The 26,448-nt window shown below is 37.4% G+C and overlaps 3 protein-coding genes and 1 pseudogene across 3 annotated transcripts; all 4 read right to left on the bottom strand.

The window, feature by feature from the left end:
- Positions 1–9,178: 9,178 nt before the first annotated feature.
- On the bottom strand, positions 9,179–11,821 carry LOC129884316 (uncharacterized; annotated as a pseudogene).
- Positions 11,822–11,845: 24 nt separating this feature from the next.
- Positions 11,846–15,639, bottom strand: LOC129884315 (uncharacterized). Its single transcript, XM_055958634.1, has 3 exons — positions 15,290–15,639; positions 15,026–15,212; positions 11,846–11,980 (listed from the first exon to the last, which is right to left on the bottom strand). The coding sequence occupies exons 1-3, from the start codon at positions 15,637–15,639 to the stop codon at positions 11,846–11,848; spliced, it is 672 nt and encodes a 223-aa protein (XP_055814609.1).
- Positions 15,640–16,816: 1,177 nt separating this feature from the next.
- Positions 16,817–17,315, bottom strand: LOC129884314 (uncharacterized). Its single transcript, XM_055958632.1, has 2 exons — positions 17,312–17,315; positions 16,817–17,262 (listed from the first exon to the last, which is right to left on the bottom strand). Exons 1-2 carry the CDS (start codon positions 17,313–17,315, stop codon positions 16,817–16,819), a joined length of 450 nt encoding a protein of 149 aa, XP_055814607.1.
- Positions 17,316–21,797: 4,482 nt separating this feature from the next.
- LOC129884313 (uncharacterized) lies at positions 21,798–24,557 on the bottom strand. The gene is made up of 5 exons (XM_055958631.1): positions 24,373–24,557; positions 23,756–23,890; positions 22,830–23,207; positions 22,257–22,377; positions 21,798–21,941 (listed from the first exon to the last, which is right to left on the bottom strand). The coding sequence occupies exons 1-5, from the start codon at positions 24,555–24,557 to the stop codon at positions 21,798–21,800; spliced, it is 963 nt and encodes a 320-aa protein (XP_055814606.1).
- Positions 24,558–26,448: the final 1,891 nt, after the last annotated feature.

Below are 26,448 nucleotides of genomic sequence, written 5' to 3'. Positions count from 1 at the left end.
CGCCTCCAACTCTAAGTCATGAGTAAGATAGTTCTTTTCATGGGCCTTCAACTTTATAGAAGCATAGGCAATATTTTTTCCCTTTTTCATCAACAAACCACCCAAATCAACATCAGAGGCATTACAATACATGCTAAAATCAACACCCTCCTCAAGGAAAGTCAAAACAGAAGCCGATGTCAATAGGGTCTTGAGCTTTTAAAGCTCACCTCACACTCATCAGAATAATGAAAATCCATGATCTTCTGAGTAAATCTAGTCAATGGAGTTGCAATAGTGGAGAAACCCAACACGAACTGTCTGTAGTAGCCTACAAACCCCACAAAACTCTGAATCTCGATAAGAGAGTAGGTATCATCCAACCTTAATCAAATCACGATTCAATCAACCACTGGACCCTTCCCCTTCTGAATAGTATTTGAAACACCACAATCTAATCAAAAATGATTCACAATAAGATTTTAGGGTTGAAACGACTCAAAATTCTAATTCTAAAAACGAGGCTCAATTCTGAAAATATTTACATCTATTAGCGAAAGCCATTTCAAAAATAGAGTTTAATTCAACTCATAACTATCATTTTTTATTTGAAAACTCATGTTCTTGAAAAATCTCAAATTTGACAATCAAAATCTCAACTTTTAGATGTTAAAACTACATTTGATAATGGGAAATTGATGATTTAGAGTCAAAGACACTTACCCAACCTATTTACAGCAAAATCCTCATCAATAATCGCCCCAAGAGGTGTTTCAAAACTCAAAATAATGAAAATGGGGTTTAACCCCAAAACCAGTTCCAAAAACCCCTCTAATGTCGCTTTCTCAACCAGGGGCCGCTTTCGCGACATTCGTTTAAGCGATCCCTTGGTTTCTTTCATGAAGCCCTCAAAATTGGAGCTCTTCGCTTTTGCGACCATCCATCGCGATCGCGAAGCCTGGCAGTAGAGCACAACAACTAAATTTTGGCCCACTCTTAAACTTTCGAATGTACCTTCGGGATTCGATCAAAAACCACGTACGCCCAAACTATACATGGCACCTTATTAAATTTAACAATCTAGACTCAATGGAAACGTCGAAATTTGAATTTGAGGTCTCCTTGACCCAAAATCCATTTAGTCGTAACTAAATTAAACTTTAGGCTCAAAATATCAAATCAAGCTCGAGACTTCTAAAAATTCAACCAAGGCCTCACCTAGCCTAAAATAACCTCTTGGATCCAGTGGAATTATCAAAAATCCTTTTCGAACTTTCGAACTCTAAATGTTGACCAAAGTCAACTCTAAGGCCAAAAACTCAACAACTTCCAACTTAGGACCTCAAATCCACGATACAACCCCAAATATGATTTCAACATTTCTCTTAGACCAATTTCCATATTTCAGAGGTGATGACATTGACAAAATTCCATTTCGAGATTCGAACTCCAAAAGACACCAAGAATCACTATTTGACAACTTAAGCCTTTCAAGGTTCAAAACATTTCAAAAATCACAAGTTTTCAAATAATAGCCAAAAAAGTCATAAATTGATCAACTATGACTCGGGACAACTATTGCGAGGGGTAAAACTATCATTTTATATAAATTTCAAAAAATGACCTTAATGTTCATTACACAATTATATTTGTAATACAATTATTGATTAAATATATAAATTAATTATCTTCCTCTCCTCTCTCTCCGAGATCTTGTTCTCCTCTCTCCTCCTTATAACATGCAGTTATAAATCATAATCAAGCAAATTATAGCTAAGAAGCCCAATAATGTTTCTAGTCCTAGCTATTTCTGAAATTTTCTCTTTTTTTTAAATTGATAAATATGGGCTGACCTATTTTAAAATCTCATACAAATATAAACAAAGTGGGTAAAATATGAAAATCCACATATACCTAAAGATCATTAACTTATAATAAAAATTCTTAATTGCACTTAAAAATATATTTATTTTATTTTATTTAAAAAATAAAAATTGGGTGGGGGTGGGCGTAGGGTATGGTGGAAGGGACGGGGGAAAAATTAATTTATTTTTTGAAATTTTTAAAAAATATTTTGAGGGTGGGATGGAGGGAGGGAGGGGGTGAGTGTCAAATTTTATTTTAAAAAAATTGGGGGATAGGGGTGGAGTAGGGGTAGGGAGTTTGGGTGGGGTAGGATGGACGTGGGGGGAGGGGTGATGATTTTTTTGAATTTCTTTTTAAATAAATTGGTGGTGGGGTTGGGTAGGGGGTTTTGCGTGGGGGTGGGGCATAGAATGGACGAATATTTTTAATTGATTTTTGGGTGTTAGAGATGGGGTGTTGGGTGGGTAGGGGTAGGGGTTGAAAAAAATTAAATTTCTTTTTTTTGTATGAAAAATTAAAATTTTAAAAATTAGTAATTTAGGGGTGGGGGTGGTAAGAGTTGGGTTATTAATAATTTAACTTTGATTTAATATTTTTTTGACTTTAGGAGATTAAAGTGGGTTAACTATTTTATCCAAACCATATTTGATAAAATCCATATTTACCCATATTTTATATTTGTGGATTGTAATATAATCTATTTTGGCTCAATCCAATCCAATAATTTGTCACCCCTAAAATCAACCAACTACACGTTTTATTAGGTCGTCCATAGAGGTGGAAAGTCGCCATGTGCGTAGAAGTTTACATCCCACAACCAACAAGATGCCATAACTTCTCAGTTCATCGATCACAAACACAACAACAAATGTGCATATCAACAATATCAAAAATAACATATATATATATATATATATATATATATATATATATATATATATATATATAGTTCATGCATTTCAAGTCGCGTAGATAAGTGACATATATCATATCGCGCGTCATGTAAATAAAACTAATATGCAATGCTCAAGTTTTAAATATCGTATTGAAGCTATAGAAGCAAACCTACAATTTCATAGAAGAAACAATTCGACTTCATTCAATTTAACCAAAAAATTATATACATGTCCTGGTATGCGCTGCCCCACAACATACTAGGTAGTTTGAAAGCAACTGTGCAAGCTCTATTATGTTTTTAGAAAAGCTAGCACTCAAAAGGTTAAATGTCTCACTTACCTCGAAATAGTCAAGTTTCTAACCTTTAATTGTTACCTCCAATATTATTTTCAATGGACTCAATCCATGCAAAGTATTGATTAAATATGTCAATTCACCAATTAAGACCATTACCATAATTTTAGTCAATCCTAAAGCAAAGTCAAACCTCAAGTCAATTTAATTATATCCCAAAATAAATTATAAAATTTGATTACCCATTAAGTCACCAACCAGTTCACGCCTGCCCCATCCCATGCAATGGACACTTGACATACCCACTAGATCATAAGCTGCAATATTTTGGGTTTTCAACATAGACCAAACAATGTTGAAATCTATATCGAACACCTCAGGTTTATACCCAAACCATCTTAACAATTTCAAAATTATTATAAAAACTCATACATGTGATCAAAATGCAATCTAATTAACAATTGCATAAAACAAGGGTTTGGGTTGTTACAAAGGTCATTGGTTCCTTGGTTGCAAAAATTTTAGGGTAAGTTAAAATTAATTGATCATAACATTTTGGGTTTAAAGTAGGATTTTACAGTTTGAATTTTGAGATAGTTCTCTTATTTTGGAGTTATTGATTTGCAAAAAATAACAAGTGGTGACTATTTGTTAGGGACTAACTCAAAAATACTTAGCAAGCTAAAGTTGTAGTCACAAAGCTTCGAACGAATAGCCTGCAGGGGAAATAAATTAAAGAGTTAAACAAAGAAAAAAATTATGAAGGAATTCGTTTTTGTTTCACACCCATACACGATTCAAGAGGAAGGAAGAATTGGATTATACTAAATTTTTATTACCTCTTAAAATTTGCCTAACTTCTATCAATGAACTTGGATTTATAGGTTTTAGTTAAGAAAATTTAACTATAAAATGCACAATAATAAAGAACACAAGATATTTACATGGAAAACTGATTGATTCAAAGGTGTTAAACTACTATCTACCCTATAAAATTTAATTCTAAAGCTTCACTAAAGAAATGAATGAAAATCTAAATACAATTCTTGCAATCTAAGACTAAGCTCTAAGCCTTAACTACATCAACCACATGACCATATTACTCTTTTCAAGTCTCCAGGGACTTGAAAATTTATTGATTTTCCAAACAAAAGCAACCAACAAATTCTTTTGAATAAATTATATGGTTACAATTCGAAAGCCTATGACAAAAGTACTAGGACTGGACTTAGTGAATCAAAGTATGGACACAAGGACCAATTTCTCTAGTTTGGTTTCTCACACACTATATGATGAAAATTTTGGCACACACTCTAGGATGAACATTATTGTTAAAAAATTAAGAGAAACCTCGTTGAAAGAATTCAAGCAATTAAACAAAAGTCAAATTCATAAATAATGGTCAAAACATGTTGTGGCTACAATTTCACACGCAAGTGTACATAGTCTCTCAAGTAGTAAAGCGGCTCTTTCAAGCCAGATATCCAACCCACAGGGACCTTGATAAGGCAAACAGTTTCTTTCAAATGACTACACTAATTATAGTTATGGAATGAGTTTAAGATTGTTTGTTACTGATTTTTGGAAGTATAAAAACTTTCTCGAAGTAAAAACAATGCAATAGTTATGTATATTAATCAGGCTTTAAGAGATTCCAGGGATATAGCATAACGTGAAATCAAGTTTACTATTATTCAATCTTAGTTTTCGATGGGCTATTTAATTACTGATAAAAAGGGTTAATAATCTAATTATGGTTTCTCGACCTATAATTGCCTATCTTCATTGCCAATCTAACTACATCATTGAGCGGTGATAGGTATGAAACAATAAAAATGCATTTAACTATCATCCTTTATCATAACCAAATATGGTAAATAGGTATGTGTCACAAGCATCCTATCTACTAATCACGCTAAAATATATTAGTATGAACACATTCCTTCCATTCTTTGTTCTATCTACCTGTCCTCTTCCAATTTCAAGATAGACAATACATATATCTTAATGCTGGCCAAACATCAAAATCATAACCACAAGAATGGAAGAGTAATTAGAATCAATAACCCATCTTCCACCAAGTTTAAATGCTCTTAAACCATGTTTCGTAGCTATAGCCCCAGAATTTGGGTGTTTAGCTACTCATATTTAAATAACAACACCAAGGAATCAATTCCATACAAATTAAAATATAATAAAGGAAGAAAGGAACCTAAGATTTTTTTGTGGTTCTCTTCTTCTTTCTTCTTTCTTCTCTTCTTTTTCCGCCTCCAAAAAATGTCTCCGCCCTCTTGCCCTAGCACAAAACTATTTAAAGCGCTTCTCCCTTTCAATTATTGATGGGCAAAATAATAAATAATTGGAAAGTTAATGGCGCTGCAGTGGGGCATCGCGTCACTATCGCGCCTAGAGTATGCCTGTAGTTTTTCACTTAGCGCTGTAGTGGGGCATCGCGCCACTATCGCACCCAAAACATGCCTCAGTAGTTTGCATCCTGGCGCATCGCGCCACTAGAATCTGTGTAGAGTTTGGCGCTGCAGTGGCGCATTGCGCCACTATAGCGCCATGACTATTTTTCCTGCCGTTTGCTTTGCAAAATTTTTGCATATGTTGGAACTCATACCTTATTGCACACTTGCTTGATATTCCATCCAAAATACTTCATTTGGCTTCAATATCTTCTCAGAATGACATACAACAATGACCAAACATAGTGCATGGGCTTATAAATGCGCCCAAGATCACCACCCCCACTTAGACTTTTGTTTGTCCTTGAATAAACACCTGAATTAAGCGTAGACGTTGATCCTAGCATGAACATAAGGCAATCTGTATCAGATATACATTGAGCACCTGGCTACATATGTTCAATCATCATAACTAGTTCAACACCTCTTAAACTCAAGAACTGACTCTATAACACAGCAAATCCATATGCATCATTTAATTGGACATTCTATAAATTATCAAATCCTTACAATTTAACATGTGCATCTCACTACATCGAAATACCCCCAAGCGCTAAATTAGTGTTGTGGGTATATTGCAACAAAATCACTCACTCTCTCAAACGATTTCAAGTGCGACACAAAGATTTCCATAGGCTTGCCCTTAGTGTTTTGCTCTACTAGTGCAAGAATGCAATAGTATTAGGAATACTAGGTCTTCATCGATTGTGATGTAAAATGATGGGAAGGTAATAATCATTCTTTGGTACCTTTTCTATACATATAGACATATATATATATATATATATATATATATATATATATTCCCTTCTCACTCACTTTTAACAGGTGAGATATAAGCTTTTCATTTTCTTATCTCTTTTGTTCGATTATTATCTATTTCTCCGAGCATTTAGGACTTTGGGTCGGATTAATTGAACTGCAAAATGAGGCTTAATATGGATAAGAGGGGATTGAAAGCTTGGGTTTAGTACAAAACCAGAGAAAATAACCAAGGCTATCTAAGAAATGCCTAGTTTCTTTCCTAAGCTATACAATCTTTATTTTGTTTCGCATACACCCCGGGCAAGTTCTAGCTCTCGATATGTCTGCACTGAATACATACAATCCTCACTCACACATAGTACATGTACAATTGAAGGATGATAACTATTGAATGCCAACTACACAATCATATGAATTAAAATTAAGTATGCATCACCTGAGTCAAATACAAGAATTTAAGTGTCTTAAACTAGTCATTTCATTTCATAACATGCCTTCCCTCACATGCATAGCCTAGTCAGACATTTTTCATACAAACAGACTGAAACATATTTTTTTTGTACGGTTCAAAAGGGACTATCCTTGGCTAAAGAACCGAAAACAACTACCAAGAAACCCAAAATGAAAAATGCACTAAATAAAGTTTCTACAAAGGTACAATGATCAATTCCAACTCCAACCCCACACTTAAACAAAGCACTTTCCCCAGTGCTCTATAACAATGCATAGTTTTAAGAGTGAAAGAAAGAACTCCCTGCATAGCTCAGTCATCATCTCCTCCAGTTATGGTGGCTGTGTTATCTACCACCATAAGAGCAGTGGTAGTCGTATCCTCTGGTTCTTCATCTTCATCGTCTTCTCCCACCTCTTCCATGGTGGGTTCATCATCATCCAGAGGCTCTTGAAAAGCTGGCCCCACCCTGCACATATGCATAGCACTATCCGTAAGAGGATAGCGCTCTGCCAATTCTGTCATCTCGTCATCCGTTGCTGGACGACCACCAATACACAATTGCAATTCTGCCATTCCAAACATACGACCCATCCAACTTTCATCGCGAGCTTGTTGTTCTACGGCCAATAACATTTATCCCTGTGCTGCGTCATGAATCCTTGTTTTGGTCACGTCAACCACCTTACAAATCAAATGCGGCACCCTTGGTGCACTTAGATCGTGACTTTCTTCCTCAACTCCGTGAGCCCTCAACATTTGGGTTATTATGTTTCCATAACAGAAATGCCACCTTTTATTGTTTCTGAATTTCAGCATATTGCGACGGATCGCCGATCCTGCATTTACCTGCAACCCCTTCATCAAATGGTAAACTAGAACAACCATTTATCTAGTCACTTCTGACACATGCTTACATGGCAACAAGATACTGCACACGATTTTCAACCATACCTTGGCTTCACTATTCAAATGTGAATAATGCAGCATACTGTGCCTACCGGTGTCTTTTGCCTTTTCCCATCTTGAAACGGAGTTAGTACCACAAAGAGTATGATGAATATCTCTGTATGGTGGCTATTCTTTCATATCTATAAATTCATTAAAATCACAATGTGGTGTCCCCAAAAATTCATTCAAACTTCTAGTTGAAAAATGTATAACTTTACCCCGAACCTCTACCTTATTGGTACTTGACTGATCAGTATTCTAATTTGCATAAAATTCACGGACAAGAGTTAGATTGCACTCACCTTGGCCTTCAAAAATGAATTGAAGACCTAGATTGTAGACCATCTCGTGAATTCGGGGAAACTCCGTCTGTAGCTTTCCTTCATTCACATATTCATCTCCCATGTATTTAGCTTCTTTCTGGGAGTTAAACCAATCTAGTCCATACTGCTCCACTGCTTGCCTACCAAATCGATGCGGTGGTATCCCTGAGCTTGTTTGTCTAGGGTTGAAGAAGTTCTATTTTTTCGGGACCTCTTGCTGCCAACTCCTTGGGCCACTTGTTTACCTTTGGATGCCATTAGAGATGAGAAGGGTAATTTGGAAGAAAGAAATCAGATTCTTGGCAATGTGGTTGTTTGGAAAAGTTCAAAGATGAGAGAAGGAAGATTTAGTGATAGTTTGGTGAGGTAAATGTTTTGTGGTATAATATGTGTGTGGAGGAAGGTGATTTATAGTAGAAATTAGAGTGGAAGTTGAAGGGGAAAAGTTTTGGGAGTTTTAGAAATTAAAGTGGGAAGTTGAAAGGGAAAGGTTGTCGGAGTTTTAGGGTCGGCTCGTGGAGGAGGAAAAATGGAGATAATGGAGGTAATGGAGGGTTTTGGGGATTTTGGTCTATTTTAAACCTGATATTCAGGCTTTTGGCCCGAAATCGCTGGTGGTGCTATAGTGGTGCATCGCGCCAGTATAGCTCCACAATAAAATCTTGCATAATTTTGTTATGGCGCTACAATGGGGATCGCGCCACTATAGCGCCCAAAACATGCCTCAGTAGTTTTTCTCCTGGCGTGGCGCGCCACTAAACTACTTGCAGGTTTTGGAGCTGTAGTGGCGCATCGCGCCAGTGTAGCTCCACAATGAATTTTTGCAGAATTTCGTTTGGAGTTGCAGTGGCGCATTGCGCTAGTGTAGCGCCAAGTGCTGTTTTTCTACCTATGCTTCTCCAAACTCCAGCTTGTTCTACACTGCTACTTGATGTTCTGCACATGAAATTTTCACAATTATATAAACAACTGGGTGGGTTGCCTCCCACCTAGTGCCTTATTCTTTGGTCGTGGCTATATATATATATATATATATATATATATATATATATAATCACAACATCAAACTCTATTTTTAAAGAAAAATAAAATTACAAACTATAAGTCCTAAGTTACGATACACATCACAGGTTTCCTCCTATGCAGCGCCTTAGTTTCCGTCGTGGCATGACCCAGCTGTTGCCTCACTCATTTTCCAGTTCAATTGCTTCCTCTTCCCGATTAATATCTTCACCAAAGTAATTTTTTACTCTTTGTCCATTTACCAAGAATGTAGATGTTTTCATTGTATTCCACAATTCCACAGCTCCATGTGACGTTGTACGCACTACCTCAAAAGGTCCACTCCATTTGGATCGCAATTTTCCAGGGAAGAGCTTGAGTTTAGAATTGAAGAGGAGCACCTTTTGTCCTGGTTCGAAAGTGCGAGTGATGATGTGCTTGTCATGCCATCGCTTTGTTTTCTCCTTGTAGAGCTTGGCATTTTCATAAGCATGGAGCCTAAACTCTTTCAACTCGTGCAATTGATTCAACCTCTTCCGGCTTGCTAGCTCTGGATTTAAATTAAGCTTCTTGATTGCCCAGTAAGCTTGATGTTCTAACTCCACTGGTAGGTGACACGTTTTACCGAATACCATTTGGTATGGGGAGGTTCTAATGGGTGTTTTGTATGCTGTTCGGTATGCCCAAAGAGCTTCATCTAGTTTTTTCGACCAATCTTTCCTTTGAGCATTCATAGTCTTTTGTAATATCTGCTTTACCTCTTTGTTGGATACCTCAACTTGCCCACTAGTTTAAGGATGATATGCTGTAGCAACTTTATGCCTCACCCCATACTTAGCCAAGAGATTCTTTACTGTTTGATTTATGAAGTGTGACCCTCCCTCACTGATAATTGGCCTGGGAGTGCCAAATCGAGCGAAAATATGCTTTTTTAAAAACTTGCTCACCACTTTCAAATCATTTGTGGGAAGTGCCACGGCTTTAACCCATTTGGACACGTAATCCACTACCACTAATATATATTGATTTCCACATGAGGACGGAAAAGGACCCATGAAGTCCATTCCCCATACATTGAAGATTTCAACCTCTAGAATGTTGTTCAAAGGCATTTCATGTCTTCGTGATATGGTTCCCGTTCTTTGACATTGGCCACAGTTCTAAATATAACCTGCAGCATCCTTAAACAACGTAGACCAAAAGAAACCCAATTAGAGTACCTTATGTGTAGTGCGCTCTCCTCCATGATGGCCGCCATATGGTGATGAGTGGCATGCATCCAATACTTGGTGTACCTCTGCTTCTGGCACACATCTTCTCACCAGTCGATCAACACCTCGCTTGAATAAATAAGGCTCATCCCATATGTAGAGACGAACATCATGCATAAGCTTCTTCTTTTGTTGTGAAGTAGCATCAGGAGGGAACACTCCACTAACAAGGTAGTTCACAATATCTGCGTACCATGGGAGATCTTGTACCTCTATTTCCAGCAGTTGCTCATCTGGAAATTCCTCCTTTATCGGCTTCTGCTCAGCCATATGGGACGAACCCTCTAATCTTGATAGATGGTCTGCTATTTGATATTCGCATCCTTTTCTATCTTTGATTTCAATATCGAATTCTTGTAACAATAGAATCCATCTGATGAGCCTTGACTTGGCATATTTCTTGTTGAATAGGTACCTAAGAGTTGCATGGTCAGTAAAAACAATCACTTTTGTACCTACCAAGTAAGAGCAGAATTTATCAAATGCATAGACCAATGCCAGCATTTCCTTCTCCGTGACCGTGTAATTGGCCTGAGCAGAGTCAAGAGTTTTGCTTGCATAATAAATGGAATGAAAAATTTTCTCCTTCTTTTGTCCCAGAACTGCACCCACTGCTGTGTCGCTTGCGTCACACATCAGCACAAAAGGTAACTCCCAGTTAGGATCTAGCAGGATAGGGGCTTCAATCATCTTTTTCTTCAAGAGTTCAAATGCCTGCAAACATTCATCATCAAAAACAAATTTTACCTCTTTTTCGAGCAACCCACACATTGGTTTGGCTATCTTTGAAAAATCTTTGATGAAACGCCGGTAGAATCTGGCATGGCCTAAAAAACTGCGAACTCGTTTTACTGAGATTGGTGGCGAAAGTTTCTCAATCACTTCAATTTTTGGTTTGTCCACTTCCAACCCATCTTTTGACACTTTATGTCCCAACAAAATACCCTCTTTTACCAAGAAATGACACTTCTCCCAGTTTAAGACAAGGTTTGTTTCTTCACACCTTGCAAGTACTTTCTCAAGATTTTTCAAGCAAAGATCAAAAGACTCTCCGAAAACTGAAAAGTCATCCATGAAAACCTCTACAAACTCTTCCACCATATCATGAAATATTGCAATCATACACCTCTGAAAAGTGGCAGGAGCATTGCAAAGGCCAAATGGCATACGCTTGAATGCGTAAGTCCCGTAAGGGCATGTGAATGTTGTCTTTTCTTGATCCTCTTGTGCAATGGTGATTTAATTGTAACCTGAATATCCTTCTAAGAAACAGTAGTATTCTTGGCCTGCTAACCTATCAAGCATTTGGTCAATGAACGGCACAGGGTAGTGATCTTTTCTTCTTGCATCATTCAACTTTCTATAGTCCATGCATATGCGCCACCCAGTCATTGTTCTTGTAGGGATTAACTCATTTTTTTCATTGGTTATCACAGTCATTCCCCCTTTCTCTAGTACACACTGAACTGGGCTTACCCACTTACTGTCAAAAATTGGGTATATTATGCCTGCATGTAGCCACTTAATTATCTCTTTCTTCACAACCTCTTTCATGATGTGGTTCAACCGGCGTTGTGGTTATGCACTAGCCTTATGTCCTTCTTCCATGAAAATTCTATGCATGCATAAAGCAGGGCTGATGCCATGAAGATAGGTCATTTGCCACCCAATTGCCTTTTTGTGCCTCTTCAGTACCTCCAATGCTGCTATGACCTGTGCCTCAGACAAAGCAGATGAAAGGATTACAGGTAAAGTGTTATTTATTCCAAGAAAAACATACGTGAGATGTGCTGGCAGTTGTTAACACTAGCACAATCAACATAGAAAGTCAATTTGCCTAATTTCTAAGGTCCCCGACAATGGCGCCAAAAACTTGTTGTGGCTACAATTTCACACGCAAGTGTACGTAGTCTATCAAGTAGTAAAGCAGCTCTTTCAAGCCAGATATCGAACCCACAGGGACCTTGATAAGGCAAACAGTTTCTTTTAAATGACTACACTAATTATAGTTATGCAATAAGTTTGAGATTCTTTGTTACTGATTTTTGGAAGTATAAAAACTTTCTCGAAGTGAAAACAATGCAATAGTTATGTATATTAATCAGGCTTTAAGAGATTCCAGGGCTATAGCATAACGTGAAATCAAGTTTACTATTATTCAATCTTAGTTTCCGATGGGCTATTTAATTACTGATAAAAAGGGTTAATAATCCAATTATAGTTTCTCGACCTATAATTGCCTATATTCATTGCCAACCTAACTTTATCGTTGAGCGGTGATAGGTATGAAACAATAAAAATGCATTTAACTATCATCCTTTATCATAACTAAATGTGGTAAATAGGTATGTGTCACAAGCATCCTATCTACTAATCACGCTAAAATATATTAGTATGAACACATTCCTTCCATTCTTTGTTCTATCTACCTGTCCTCTTCCGATTTCAAGATAGACAACACATATATCTTAATGCTGGCCAAACAACAAAATTATAACCACAAGAATGGAAGAGTAATTAGAATCAATAACCCGTCTTCCACCAAGTTTAAATGCTCTTAAATCATGTTTCGTAGCTATAGCCCCAAAATTTGGGTGTTTAGCTACTCGTATTTAAGTAACAACACCAAGGAATCAATTCTATACAAATTAAAATACAATAAAGGAAGAAAGGAACCTAAGATGTTTTTGTGCTTCTCTTCTTCTTTCTTCTCTTCTTTTTCCACCTCCAAAAAATGTCTCCGCCCTCTTGACCTAGCACAAAACTATTTAAAGCGCTTCTCCCTTTCAATTATTGATGGGCAGAATAATAAATAATTGGAAAGTTGATGGCACTGCAGTGGGGCATCGCGCCACTATTGCGCCTAGAGTATGCCTATAGTTTTTTGCTTGGCGCTGCAGTGGGGAATCGTGCCACTATCGCCCCCAAAACATGCCTTAGTAGTTTGCATTCTGGCGCGACGCGCCACTAGAATCTGTGCAGGGTTTGGCGCTGCAGTGGCGCATCATGCCACTATAGCACCATGACCATTTTTCCTGCCGTTTGCTTTGCAAAATTCCTGAATATGTTGGAACTCATACTTTATTGCACACTTGCTTGATATTCCATCCAAAATACGTTATTTGGCTTTAATATCTTCTCAGAATGACACACAACAATGGCCAAACATAGTGCATGGGCTTATAAATGCACCCAAGATCAAAACACAAAGTCTGTCAAAACCGTAAAGGAAAACTACTTCGTAGATGAATGAAACACAATGTCTATAATGGTATGAAAACTAGAATATATTACAACTAACTTCAACTCAAACTCGTGTATTGAAGCGATTGTTGATGAAAAAATAATGAATTCTTGTGCTTCTAAGGCTTAGCCAATGTCTAAATCCTATATCAGACAAAAAATCATTCAAAACTATGTTTTTGATGTATTTATATCTTATAGAAGCAACCTAGGATCGAACAACCCTTTGTAAGAATTCAAACCTGAAATAAGCTTGATACCTCGCACTTGAGAACATGTTTAGATATTTTGCTTAATTTCATTTATCAGAGGTGCTGCAACACCTAATACCTTGCCCAGTGCATCTCCATAGAGTAATGTGGAACTTCTAATTTTTTTAAATATTTTATTTGGATACTTGGTCCTCAAACTCTGAACTTGACATCAACTAAATTTCTTAGACTTCTACTCGGATTTAAGTTTTAAATTATAGATTTTATCTTTGAAAATACCCTTATGTTATGAATATTGATATGCCATAAGAAGAATTATCAAATATTTAGTTTTTATAAAAATCTATGGCTTGTTTTACAAAAAGTGTCCTTTTTGTTTCAAAGGAATTTTTAAAGATTGAAGGGCTATTCTGAAATTCTACTAATTATGACCCCATCAACTCTTAAAGAACTCTATTGGGGTGTGCGCGATGTACAAGTAGATCAACAATAACAACAACAACATAACCAGTGAAATCCCACAAGTAAGGTCTGAGGAGGGTAGGATGTACGCAAATCTTATCACTATCTCATGGAGATAGAAAGGTTATTTCCGAAAGACCCTCAGCTCAAAAGTTACAGCCCCAAGTAAGAGAGAAAAATAATATATCTATTTAATGGAAAGAAATAAAATAATAATAAATTAAATAAATAAATATAAAATAAATAAATGAAAATAAATACATAAATAAAAATGATACAGATTTTACAAGACAAGAACAATAATGATAGTAAAGTAATGTTATAATTAAAGGCAATAACAGCACAACTATAGTGGCACGCCTAGATCTACGACCAACCCTAAACCTACACAATGCAAGACATTATTCTATTTCTACTAGCCTTCTAACCTAATCCGCGACCTCCACCCCTTTCTATCTAAGGTCATGTCCTTAGTGATATGGAGTAGCGTCGTATCTTGTCTAATCACCTCTCCCCAATACTTTTTTGGCCTACCCCTACTCCTCTGCATAGCTCCCAAATCCAGCCGTTTGCAACTTCTAACTGGGCACCAACACCCCTCCTCTGCACGTGACCAAATCATCTTAGTCTCGCTTCTCTCATCTTGTCTGCCACAGAGGCCACTCCCACCTTCTGCCGAATAACCTCATTCATAATCTTATCACTTCTAGTGTGTCCACACATCCATCGCAGCATGAATCTTCTAAACATGAAAGTTTTTTACATGCCAGCACTCCACTCTATATAACAGCGCCGGTCTAACCACCACTCTGTAGAACTTACCTTTAAGTTTAGGTGGTACCTTCTTATCACACAGGACTCTAGAGGCAGGCCTCAATTTCATCCATGCTGCCCCAATGTGATGCGTGACATCCTCATTGATGTCCTCATTTCTCTGGATGATGGATCTAAGATATTTAAAGCTTTCTATCTTGGAGATAGGTTGAGTGGCAAGCCTCACTATCATTCCCTCTTTGTCCATCGCAACACTGAATTTGCACTCCAAGTATTCAATTTTTGTCCTGCTCAATCTACACCCTTTGGACTTCAAAGTTTGTCTCCAAACCTCCAACCTATCATTAACTCTATCCCGATCTCATCAACCAAAACTATGTTGTCAACAAATAGCATACACCATGAAAACTCCTCCTGAATACATCGTGCCAGCTTATCCATCACCAAGGCAAAAAGGAAAGGACTCAGTACATATCCCTGATGAAGTCCTATCTCCACAGAAAAATTCTCTGAGTCACCTCCCACCATCCTAACCCGAGTTTTGGCTCCATCATATATGTCCTTTATCACCCTAATATACACCATCAGGACACCTTTAGCCTCCAGACACCTCCAGAGAATATCCCTTCGAACTTTGTCATAAGCCTTTTCAAGATCTATGAACACCATATGAAGATCCATTTTTTCCTTTCCTACATTTCTCCATCAGTCTCCGCATAAAATGGATTGCTTCAGTAGTCGACCGCCCCGGCATGAATCCAAGATGATTCTCTGAGATTGACACTCTTCTTCTTACCCTTATCTTAACCATTCTCTCTCATATCTTCATATTATGGCTTAACAATATGATACCCCTGTAATTATTACAGTTTTGGATATTACCCTTATTCTTATACAATGGAACTATAGTACTCCACCTCCATTCATTGACATCTTAGCTTTCTTCAAAATAACATTAAACAACCTAGTCAATCAGTCTAAACCTTTCTTGTCAATGCTCTTCCAAAAATCTACTGAAATCTTGTCGGGTCCGATCGCTCTCTCCCTTCTTATCCTGCTAATAACACGTCTTACTTCCTCAATCCTAAAACACCCATAGTACCCAAAGTCTCGAAGACTATGAGAGTACACCAGATCACCCAGCACAATGTCTCTGTTTCCTTTTTCATTTATGAGTCTGTGGAAGTAAGCTTGCCATCTTTGCTTGATAGCAGTCTCATCCACTAGCACTTCACCTTTCTCGTACTTCATGTACTTTACTATATCCAAGTTGTGGGATTTTCTCTCTCTCACTTTGGAGAGCCTATACAATCTTTTATCCCCACCTTTATCCCCAAACTCGATATACAGGCTTTTAAACTTACAGTCTTAGCACTTGTGACTATCGACTTCGCTTCCGTCTTCTCCTTCTTATAGATATATTTAAGTCTACTCTTCTCATCATCATCCACGCACTCCAACCACACCGTATAGGAAACCTTCTTAGCTTTCACTTTGCCTTATACTTCTCCATTCCACCACCAATTTCCTTGATGACCATAAAAGATTCATATTGATACCCCTAGCACCTCAGTAGCTCTTTTCTAATGCAACTATAAGTCATGTCCCACATGTTGTTCGCATCCCCACTACTACTCCAAGCCTCTATACCAACCAATTTCTCCCCCATCTCTTGAGAAAGAGCGGGAGTTAGGCCCCCCATCTAATCCTTGGTCAGTCATAAAGGGTCTTGTTTCTCCTATTCCTCCCAATCTCCAAGTCCATCACCAAAAGCTTATGTTGGGTAGTAATATTTTCACTCAAAATAACCTTAAAATCCTAACAAAGGCCTCTATCACCCTTCTGGAGGAGTAAGTAGTCAATCTGAGTCCTCTTTACCGTACAAAGTAACCAAATAGTTATCCCTCTTTAGAAAAAACGAGTAAGCAATAACCAACTCAAAAGCTTTAGCAAACTCCAAGAGAGATGCCCCGCCGCCATTCGTTTCCCCAAAACCAAAGCCTCCATGGACATCATCAAAACTATTAGAAGTCCCAATATGGCTATTGAAATCTCCACCAATGAAAATCTTTTCGGTACTCGGTATACCTCTCACTAGCTCACCCAAATCCTCCCAAAAGAGCCTTTTGACTTTCTCATCCAAGCCCACATAGGGTGCATACGCACTAACAACGTTCACAATAAGCCTTCCTATAACTAGCTTAATAAATATTATCCTATCACTAATCTTCTTTACCTCCACCACACACTCCCTAAGATCCACGTAGACTAGAATATCTACTCTATTCCTATCTCTAGAGCCTCCTGAGTATCATAATTTAATTTCGTCCACATCTCGAGCTTCGGTACCTACCCATCTAATCTCCTGAACACAGGCTATATTAATCTTTCTCCTCTTAAGACTCTTCACTAGCTCTATGGGCTTCCTTGTAAGCGACTCTATGTTCTACGATTCTACTTTCAACTTAAGAAATTCTGTCCCCTCTTACCCTTACTTCCCCTCGCCTTCAACCCTAATTGAGGACATGACCCTAGTCCACCATCAGTTACCAAATCCACTAAAATATATGAACTAAAAAGTGATAAATTGAGTATAAATAAATTTAGAGAATACAAACAACGAGGTAATAACTGATAATATAAAATATATAATAGAGAGACAACACACACTAGCTAATAGGTAAATCAAAAACACTACACACTAAGTGAAGGAAAATGGAGAACAATACCTAAAACACTAATGGTAGGAACTAAAAAGGACGAACAGTAATCAAACTAATTAGAAAATTCTACTACAATATAAACAGGGGCACAAATATTAGCAATTGAGGGCAGGATAGATAGAACTTGACCCGGAAAATATGACAAAAACACTAGCCAAAATCCTAAACGTCGCCAAAAAAGTTGGACATTGCCAGAATCTTGTTGAAGCTGCCAGAAAACACAAGAGGATACCAAAAGCTTCGCTGAAAAAATAAAAAAGAAGAAGAAGAAAGAAGAGTTTCACCGGAGATCTGATCTTTTTCCGTTAGATTTGATCCTCACCGAATAGATCTATGCCTTCTATATCTCGTTGGATTTGTATATCTGAGCCAGCTTGTGGAAAAACTAAAAAACAAAGAAGAAGGAGAGAACAGAAAGAAAGAGGAAGAAGAAAAGAAAAATAAAGTAAGATCTGCCGGAGTATCGATGGCGATGGGCAGTGGGTCTGCCAGAATATAAACAATGAATTGGGTCTGTCAAAACTTAGAGAGAGTCGGAGACAAAATTCTACTTATTAAAAAGAAGATTCTATACAAGTAGATCAATGTCCCTAAAATGCTATCAAATTGAGGGTTTTCAAATGATCCCTTTACTAGATTGGCTTGAACATGGATCCATAGTTTACCACTAAACTCCATCACTACTTGGATGAAATTGGTCACAGTATTCTTAAAGAAGTGGTTCCCCAAGCAAAAAGTTAGAGTTGAGAGATCAATTATTTAACTTCAGACAAATACCGTATTGGGGGGGGGAGCTCTATGAAACATGAGAGTGGTTGTAGCAATATATCAAGAGATCACCTAGACATGGATCCTAAAAGAAGATTCTTCTAGAGAATTTTTACATAAGGATTGACTCCTTTACCCAATCCATAGCTAATGACTTGGCCGGTGGTTGCTTCATGGATAAGTCATATGCCTAAATATGCAAGATCATGGATATGGTTACAAAGCATAACCATGCTTGTCACTCATTAGATAAAACTAGAGGAATATTGTATACTAATACTTCTCTCTCTGCCTTGTGAAAGAGCACATGAATAATGATATGACCACAAACATTGAGTTGTTAATTAAGAGACTAGTATAAAATGATCTAAAAATTATTAAAGTAGTTGAAGATGTTCAGGCTGTAGCACAAGTGAATTATGTCCAATAAATAATGCAATATTTGAAAGATCCTATGATACGATATAAAAAAGCTAATTAAGTAAACTACATTCAAAACAACTATCAACATCACAATTTCCATGGCCAATGGAGGCCACAATCGTAAGTTCAAGAAAACCAAGGGAAAAAAATACGAAACAATAATTTTAGAAATCGTATTTAAAATCCATATGTTCCTTACGAGGTAGACATCAAACTCGCAAATGTGGTCATATGATTCTCCCCTTAAAAGCACCCTAAAAATAGAAAGTATGATTTAAAAGGTGTTGCAAAATAGATAGACGACACAAGTTGCTATTCTTAGTATGTATGAAATGGTAAATTCCCATACAACCTCTATTTAAAAACTTAAAATGTAGAGGCGAGACCTATCTAGGGAGCAATATTAATCATCTTTGCCTGAAAGCTCATAAATGCTCTCTAAATATCATGTCGTTGTCAAATCCTAAACTTGCCTACTTATTTAGCTTGAAATGGCCACCATAGTCATTGGCCAACCTCCAATGGAGGCTATCTAGGCAGCACTCAATCCACATATTCCATCATATGCAACCATGCTGAAACTATCATAAATAAATTTAAACATATTAATTCAAAGCTTGTTGCATACTTACATGAGGAACCAAGGTTTCTTTGAAAACAAAAGGAGGTGAATCAAATAATAATAAACGAGAACATACAATAACTAGAAATAAGAATTTTTGTATATGGATGGCTAGACATCCAAGATCTTTGAAAATTAATACCAAAACAATGTGAGTTAAGGGGGAGTGCTATATTGGTCTATTGACCAAAAAACATGTGCTAATAAGGGCTATACTATTGGAGGATTATGTCAACTTATTATTCAAATCAGCCTTTTGCATCCTATAATGAATTTGATATTACTTAATGAGAAGTTTAAAGTGGGATCCACTTTTTGATCCAAAGGAGAAAACTTCAACGACAATAGCATGAATCTCTTTCCAAATGTGTCACAATCCAAACTGTCGTGAGTGGCACCCGCACTAATCTCCGGTAGGCGAACCAATACTGCACTCTAAAAACTAAGCATACTTAAGTTAAACAACCATTTAAGGATGTGGAAATAGGCTTTAAATAATAATTTTAAACTGAGTTTCCATAAACGCAGGAAATTAATCAAACAAAATAAATATGCAGAAGTTAATCTCTAGAATCTGAAAGTCATTGTACCAAAATTTTAAAAAGGTCTAGAGTAGGGGGATGCAACCCTAAAAATAATAATGTGAAACAGAGTCTGAAAATTTCTAAGTCCGAAAGAATTGGACTTAGTTCCTAGATGAATCCACTGTAGCCTGAAAGAACTAGCTTACTGTTAAATTTGATAGGTCAATGATCTCCTAATTGAGGTTTGTCTATAGCAGCCTGAAGATGTCGTATACTCAATAAAAACAGATCAAGAGCAGTATCAATACACACAATAACATTATACAAATAGGATCACACAGTCATTTCAGTAAGTGAAATATATACAAGTAACCACAATATAGTAAAAACAAACATATACAAAAACACATTGCCAATTATCATTTCATGAGCAATATACAGTTTCACATAGTCAATATCAAATACAACAGTCAATAATTTTCCTCTTATGGAACCTATACTCAAACTGTTAGTATGCCGGCATGACTCCCGTTCTAATAGTTAGTGTGTCAGCATGACACCCGAACTAATATGTACTGGCGTGGTACCTGATCCAATATGTGTCAATGTGACACCCTCTCTAATATCCACAATCACACCACAATCACCAATGAATAGTTCACACACTTACATAATCAAGTAATAGGTTCATTGCCTGCAATTGATCATAAAGAGCCATTTCATTAGGTTTATTCAATCTTTTCCTCTTCACATACCTGCATGCAATACTATTAATATAATTAATAGGCATACATAACCTATACGGGAAAATAAATCATCACCTACCTTGAAACCAAGCCTGATGCCCTTAAAGAGCCTGATGTTTACCCTTCCAAAGTTTCTTGTCTTGGAATCAATTACAATGACCTAATTTACTTGGATTAGACACAAGTACTAACCCTTTGCCAAGTTCATGATCCTAACACCCAACTAGGGCTTTTTCCACCATTAATTTTAGGCCAAAACCTCCCCACAAGTTAATTTCTCTATAGTTTCTAATGACTAAAATTCAAATTATACGTTAGAGGAATAGATTACTTACCTTTACCAAAGAGATTGGTGGAAAATTGAAAAAGAATGGCCCTAGGTTTTCCTTTGCTCTCCCAAAAATGAAATTGTAGAAATAATTCCATTTTTGGGACTTTTACCTATTTAATTCATGATTGGCCTGCCATAGCGGGACTAGCCCACCATAGCAGGACTAGCCCGCCATAGCAGTCCTACCATAGTGGGAATCATTCCACCATGGTGGGTTGCATAGAACCAGAGACTCAAAATTTGAATCCCAAGCCCCTATTTTGCAACACACCCTCAATCCTTAATGTTCCAAATCAACTCTTTCATGCCATGATCAATTACGGGAGTTCAACTCACCCGAATTCAATTTTGTAAAGCTGTACAATCTCCTTAATGTCTTGGATATCAACTCAAATAATCAATCTCGTAATTTAATCCCCCATTAATTACTATATTTTTCCAGAACTCACCTGACTCCGATTTCATCCAAGTCCGACCTAGGCTCAAAATTTCTAAGTTACTATTTAGAGGTTTACTAGTTCAAATTCCTTCCCTATTGGCTCATCCATAATGAGAGGAACATGTCATTACAATAGATACTAATTTATCTATCACTCATCCCCGGGTGATCAAAATAGGAAAGCTGGGCTAAGGCAAGAATAGAGTAGTACCTAAATTGTCAAACAACTAGGGATACTTATATCGCATGTCCTTCTTGATTTATTAAGTAGCTTTCTCAATCAGAAGTTGTTTCCATTGAATCTTCAACAACATAATCTCTTTGGTCCTCAGCTTTTGAACATCATGATCAAGAATTGCCACCGGTTCTTCCTCATACTGAAGATCTTTGTCTAATAAGAATGAATCCTACATGAAGATATAATCTCCATCCCTATGGTAATTCTTCAACATGAATACATGAAACACTGGATGGACTCCAGATAAGCTAGGTGGTAGAGATAACCTATAAGTTACTGGCCCTACACAATCAAGAATCTCAAATAGGCCATTGTAGCAAGGAATAAGCTTTCCCTTCTTGCTGAATATCATCAATCCCTTTATGGGTGACACCTTAAGAAGAATTTGTTCACCCTTCTGAAATGTCATATCTCTCAACTTGTGATCTACAGACTCTTTCTATTAATTTTGGGCTGCTAGAAGTTTAGCTTGGATACTTCTTACCTTATCTAGAGTATCCCTTACCAAATAAAATCCCAAAGGTTTCACATCTCCAACCTCAAACCGCCCAATGGGAGATCTATATCCCCTCCCATAAAGTGCCTCGAATAGTGTCATATCAATGCTGGAGTGATAAAAATTATTATAGGAGAACTCATACAAAAGTAAGAATTTATCCCAATGACATCCAAAGTTAATTACACATGCCCTCAACATGTTTTACAACACTTGAATTATTCTTTCCGATTGCCCGTCAGTCTGTGGATGAAAGATTGTGCTGAAAATGAGTTGAGTGCCCAAATCTTCATGCAATTTCCCCCAAAACTCTAATGTAAGATGTGTACCACAGTCTGTGATGGTAGAAAGGGTCACCTTGTGCAACCTTACTATCTCTTTCACATAAATCTTTACCAACTGCTGAGCATTATAATCCACTCTAACTGAAATGAAGTGGGTTGAGTTCGTCAGTCTGTCAACCACAACCCAAATAGAGTCAAACGTTCCTAAGGTCTTAGAAAGACCCACCACAAAATCCATAGCTTCACTTGTTGTTAGTTTTGACACTTAGGCACAAACTCCGTTATGTCTTTCTTCATGCCAGGACAATTATAAAGCTGCTTCAAATCTTGATACATCTTGATCACACCTGGATGGATAGAGTACCATGAACCATAAGAATCTGCCAACACCTTTTGAATCAAGTTATCCACTCGGGAAGCACAAATCCTTCCTCTAAAATTGAGTACCCCACTTGCCTCAAGATCTGTATCTTGTACCTTTCCAAACACCGTCTTCCTTCTAAGCCCATTCAAACTCTCATCTTCAAAGTGCTTGGATTTGATCTTTTTAATAAAAGTAGGCCTAACCTCAATACTGGCCAGTACCCCACCTTTCTCTGAGATGCCTAGCTTTATAAACTGTCCCAAAATCCTAAATCTTCCTGGCCAAGGGTCACTTAGAAACACCCAAACAAGCTAGACTGCCCATACTAACTGGTTTTCGGCTTAATGTATCTACTACCACATTAACTTTACCTAAATAATACTGAATGGTGATGTCATAATCTTTAAGCAACTCTATCATCCTTCGTTGTCTTATATTCAAGTCTTTTGAGTGAACATATGCATTAGACTGTGATTATCAGCAAACACTTTACACTTGACACCATAAAGGTAATGTCACCAAATCTTGAGAGTAAATAATACCGCCTCCAACTCCAAATCATTCATCAGGTAGCTTCTCTCATCAATTTTCAACTATTGCAAGGCATAAGCTATGGTATTATCATCCTACACCAATACAACACACAAACTCGAATGTGAAGCTTCACATAAATAATGAATTCCTTACCTTCACCTGGCAATGTCAGAATAGGTGTCGTGGTCAGAATGGTCTTGAGATTTAAGAAGCTTTCTTCACATTTTTTGGTCCACTAAAAAGGTACCTCCTTTTGAGTTAGCCTTTTCAAGTGTGTGGCAATAGAAGCAAAAGTTTTTACAAACCTATGGAAATAGCTAGCAAGCCCCACAAAACTCCTAATTTTAGTAACAGAACTAGGCAGACCCAGTTCTTGACTGCTATAATCTTTTGAGGATACCATCACCTCTATTTTAAAACCACATGCCCCAAAAAGGCAACTGAAGACAACCAGAATTCACACTTATAAACTTTTGCATAATTTTTTTGTTTCCTCTTAACACCTAGAACATTATGAAGATGGTCTGCATGTTCTTCTTTACTCTTTGAATAAACTAGAATGTCATCAATGAACACAATTATAAAAGAATTTAGAAACAATTTGAACACCCCATTCATACAAATCATAAAGGACGCAGATGCATTTGTCAACCCAAATGACATAACCAAGAATGCATAATCCATATACCAAGTTCTGAATGCCATTTTAGGTACATCCTCAAGCTTAATCTTCAGTTGGTGGTAACTACACCTTAGATCAATTTTAGAAAATATTGTTGCACCCTGCAGCTGGTCAAAAAGATCATCTATATAAGGTAACAGGTACTTATTTTGAATGGTAACTCTATTCAACTGCCTATAGTCTATGCATATTCTTATATTACTATTCTTCTTCTTAATAAACAAGACTAGATCACCCTACGAGGAAGCACTAAGACGGGTGAAACCTTTATCAAGAAGCTGTTGGATTTGAGCCTTACGCTCCCTTAATTCTGCCAGAGTCATGCAATAAGGAGGGACAGAGATTGGGCAAGTGCTCGGCTCTAAATCAATAGAAAAATCTATATTTATATCCGGAGGCATACTAGGAAAATCAGTAGGAAACATCTCCTTAAACTAAGCCACTACGGGAATAGACTTAATAGAGGGAGACTCTACTTCAATATCCAAAATATGAGCCAAGTATGGCTGGCAACCCTGACCCACCACTTTTCTATCCCTAATGAAAGATATGATTTTAGTTGGCTTAGGCTTGTACACCCCTTCATACTCTAACTTTTCCTTACCAAGGATATCTAGAGTCACAGTCTTAGCAATACAGTTAAGAACAATATAATAAGAGGTCAACCAAGTCATGCCTAAGATCACATCAAAATTATTCATATCCAAAATCACCAAATCAACCTAAGTTTGAAAACCCATAAATAGAACAGAACAAGCACGATAGACATAGGAGACTATAACAGACTCTCTAATTGGGGTAGAAATATGGATAGGTTCATTAAGCATATCACGAACCATATTAAAACCTAAGGCAAATCGTATTGTACATAAGAGAAAGTAGAACCCAATTCAAATAAGACAGTAGCCATTTAGTTGTAGACAAGAATAGTACATGTGATCACTGCATCAGACATCTCAGCCTTTATCTGTCTCGAAAAAGCATAAAAATGTGCCCTATCATCCTGACGGGTAACCTCTTTGCCTAGCTGCACCTCTCCTCTACTTGCATTACCATTTCCTTGACCTCCATGGCCTCGCTGATTTCCTCCTCACCCACCTTATGGATGTCCTCTGCTATTATTACATCCACCTACTAATACCGCAACTCTAGTCTACTATTATGTGAGATAAGTCATGCAAGGGTGGGGACAACCTCTCCTCATGTACCCTGTTTCCCCATAATTATAATAATTACGGTCAAGGGATAGTTGCTGCCTGGTGCAAAAGAAGCTCCTTCACCATTCTGAGTAGGATTTTATTGTACAGTCCCTGAGTAACCACCTATAGAAGCAGGCATGACTGACTGAATTGGTCGAACTGCAATTGTCGGCCTACCTGAACTCTAGAGTAGGAGACACTAAAATTACATACATTCTTGGGCTTCTTAGCCAAAGCCTTGGCTTGACCATCTCGTCAGACTCCTTCCACTTTCTTCACAAAGTCTGTCACTTTATTAAAACTTTTACCTGCTAAGGTCTAGTGAACAGACAATACCTATAACTCGAAATTCAATCCTTTGGTGAACAAATAGATTCTCTCCTTCTCTGTGATCACCAACTGGGTAGCATAGATACATAAGGCATAGAACTTAGCCTCATAAGCGGCTATAGTCATGTCACCCTACTCAAGGCCATAAACTCATCCTTTTTGTGATCTCTCAGAGTCCGAGGCACATGCTTCTCCAAAACCAAGGCATGGAACTGAACCTAAGTGAGTGAAGGAAAAACTAGTGATCAACATTCCACAAAGGCTCTCTACTACTGCTTAGCTTTATCTTGAAGCTGAAAAGCCACAAACACAACTCCATGATACTGTACAATGCCCAATTTGTGATGTCTCTAATAGCAATCTAGGATGAAATCATAAGCATCCTCACTCTTAGAACCACAACACTAAAGGCTTCAAATTCAAAAACTTGGTAGTATCTCATGCTCAATTCCAGTCATCACAGGGCCCAAAAGTCGATAGAAGAAGGTATCAGTCCTTAATAATCCATCCATCTTAGGGAACATAGCAGCAACATGATAAGCGACTAAAGCTTGAGAGGCTTTCACTACAGGAATAGCTCTAGAGTCGACTAACCCACTCAAAAAATTCATAATCTGTTGAGCTTTAGCTGGGTCCAAAGGGGGAAGTCCCGCAGTTTCAGCCTCTGGATCATCCTCCAATTCAACATCTTCATCAACCTCTACCTAAACATTATCTTCTACCTTGGACTGGGGTGTGGGAGGGACCTCTTCTCTAGTAGTATCCTCAACTTGAGCTTCACCCCTGG

Source organism: Solanum dulcamara, chromosome 4, assembly GCF_947179165.1.
Source record: "Solanum dulcamara chromosome 4, daSolDulc1.2, whole genome shotgun sequence".
Classification (NCBI taxonomy): Eukaryota; Viridiplantae; Streptophyta; class Magnoliopsida; order Solanales; family Solanaceae; genus Solanum; species Solanum dulcamara.
The sequence above is the reverse complement of the archived record's forward strand: the minus strand, read 5'-3'. Positions and strand labels throughout refer to the sequence as shown.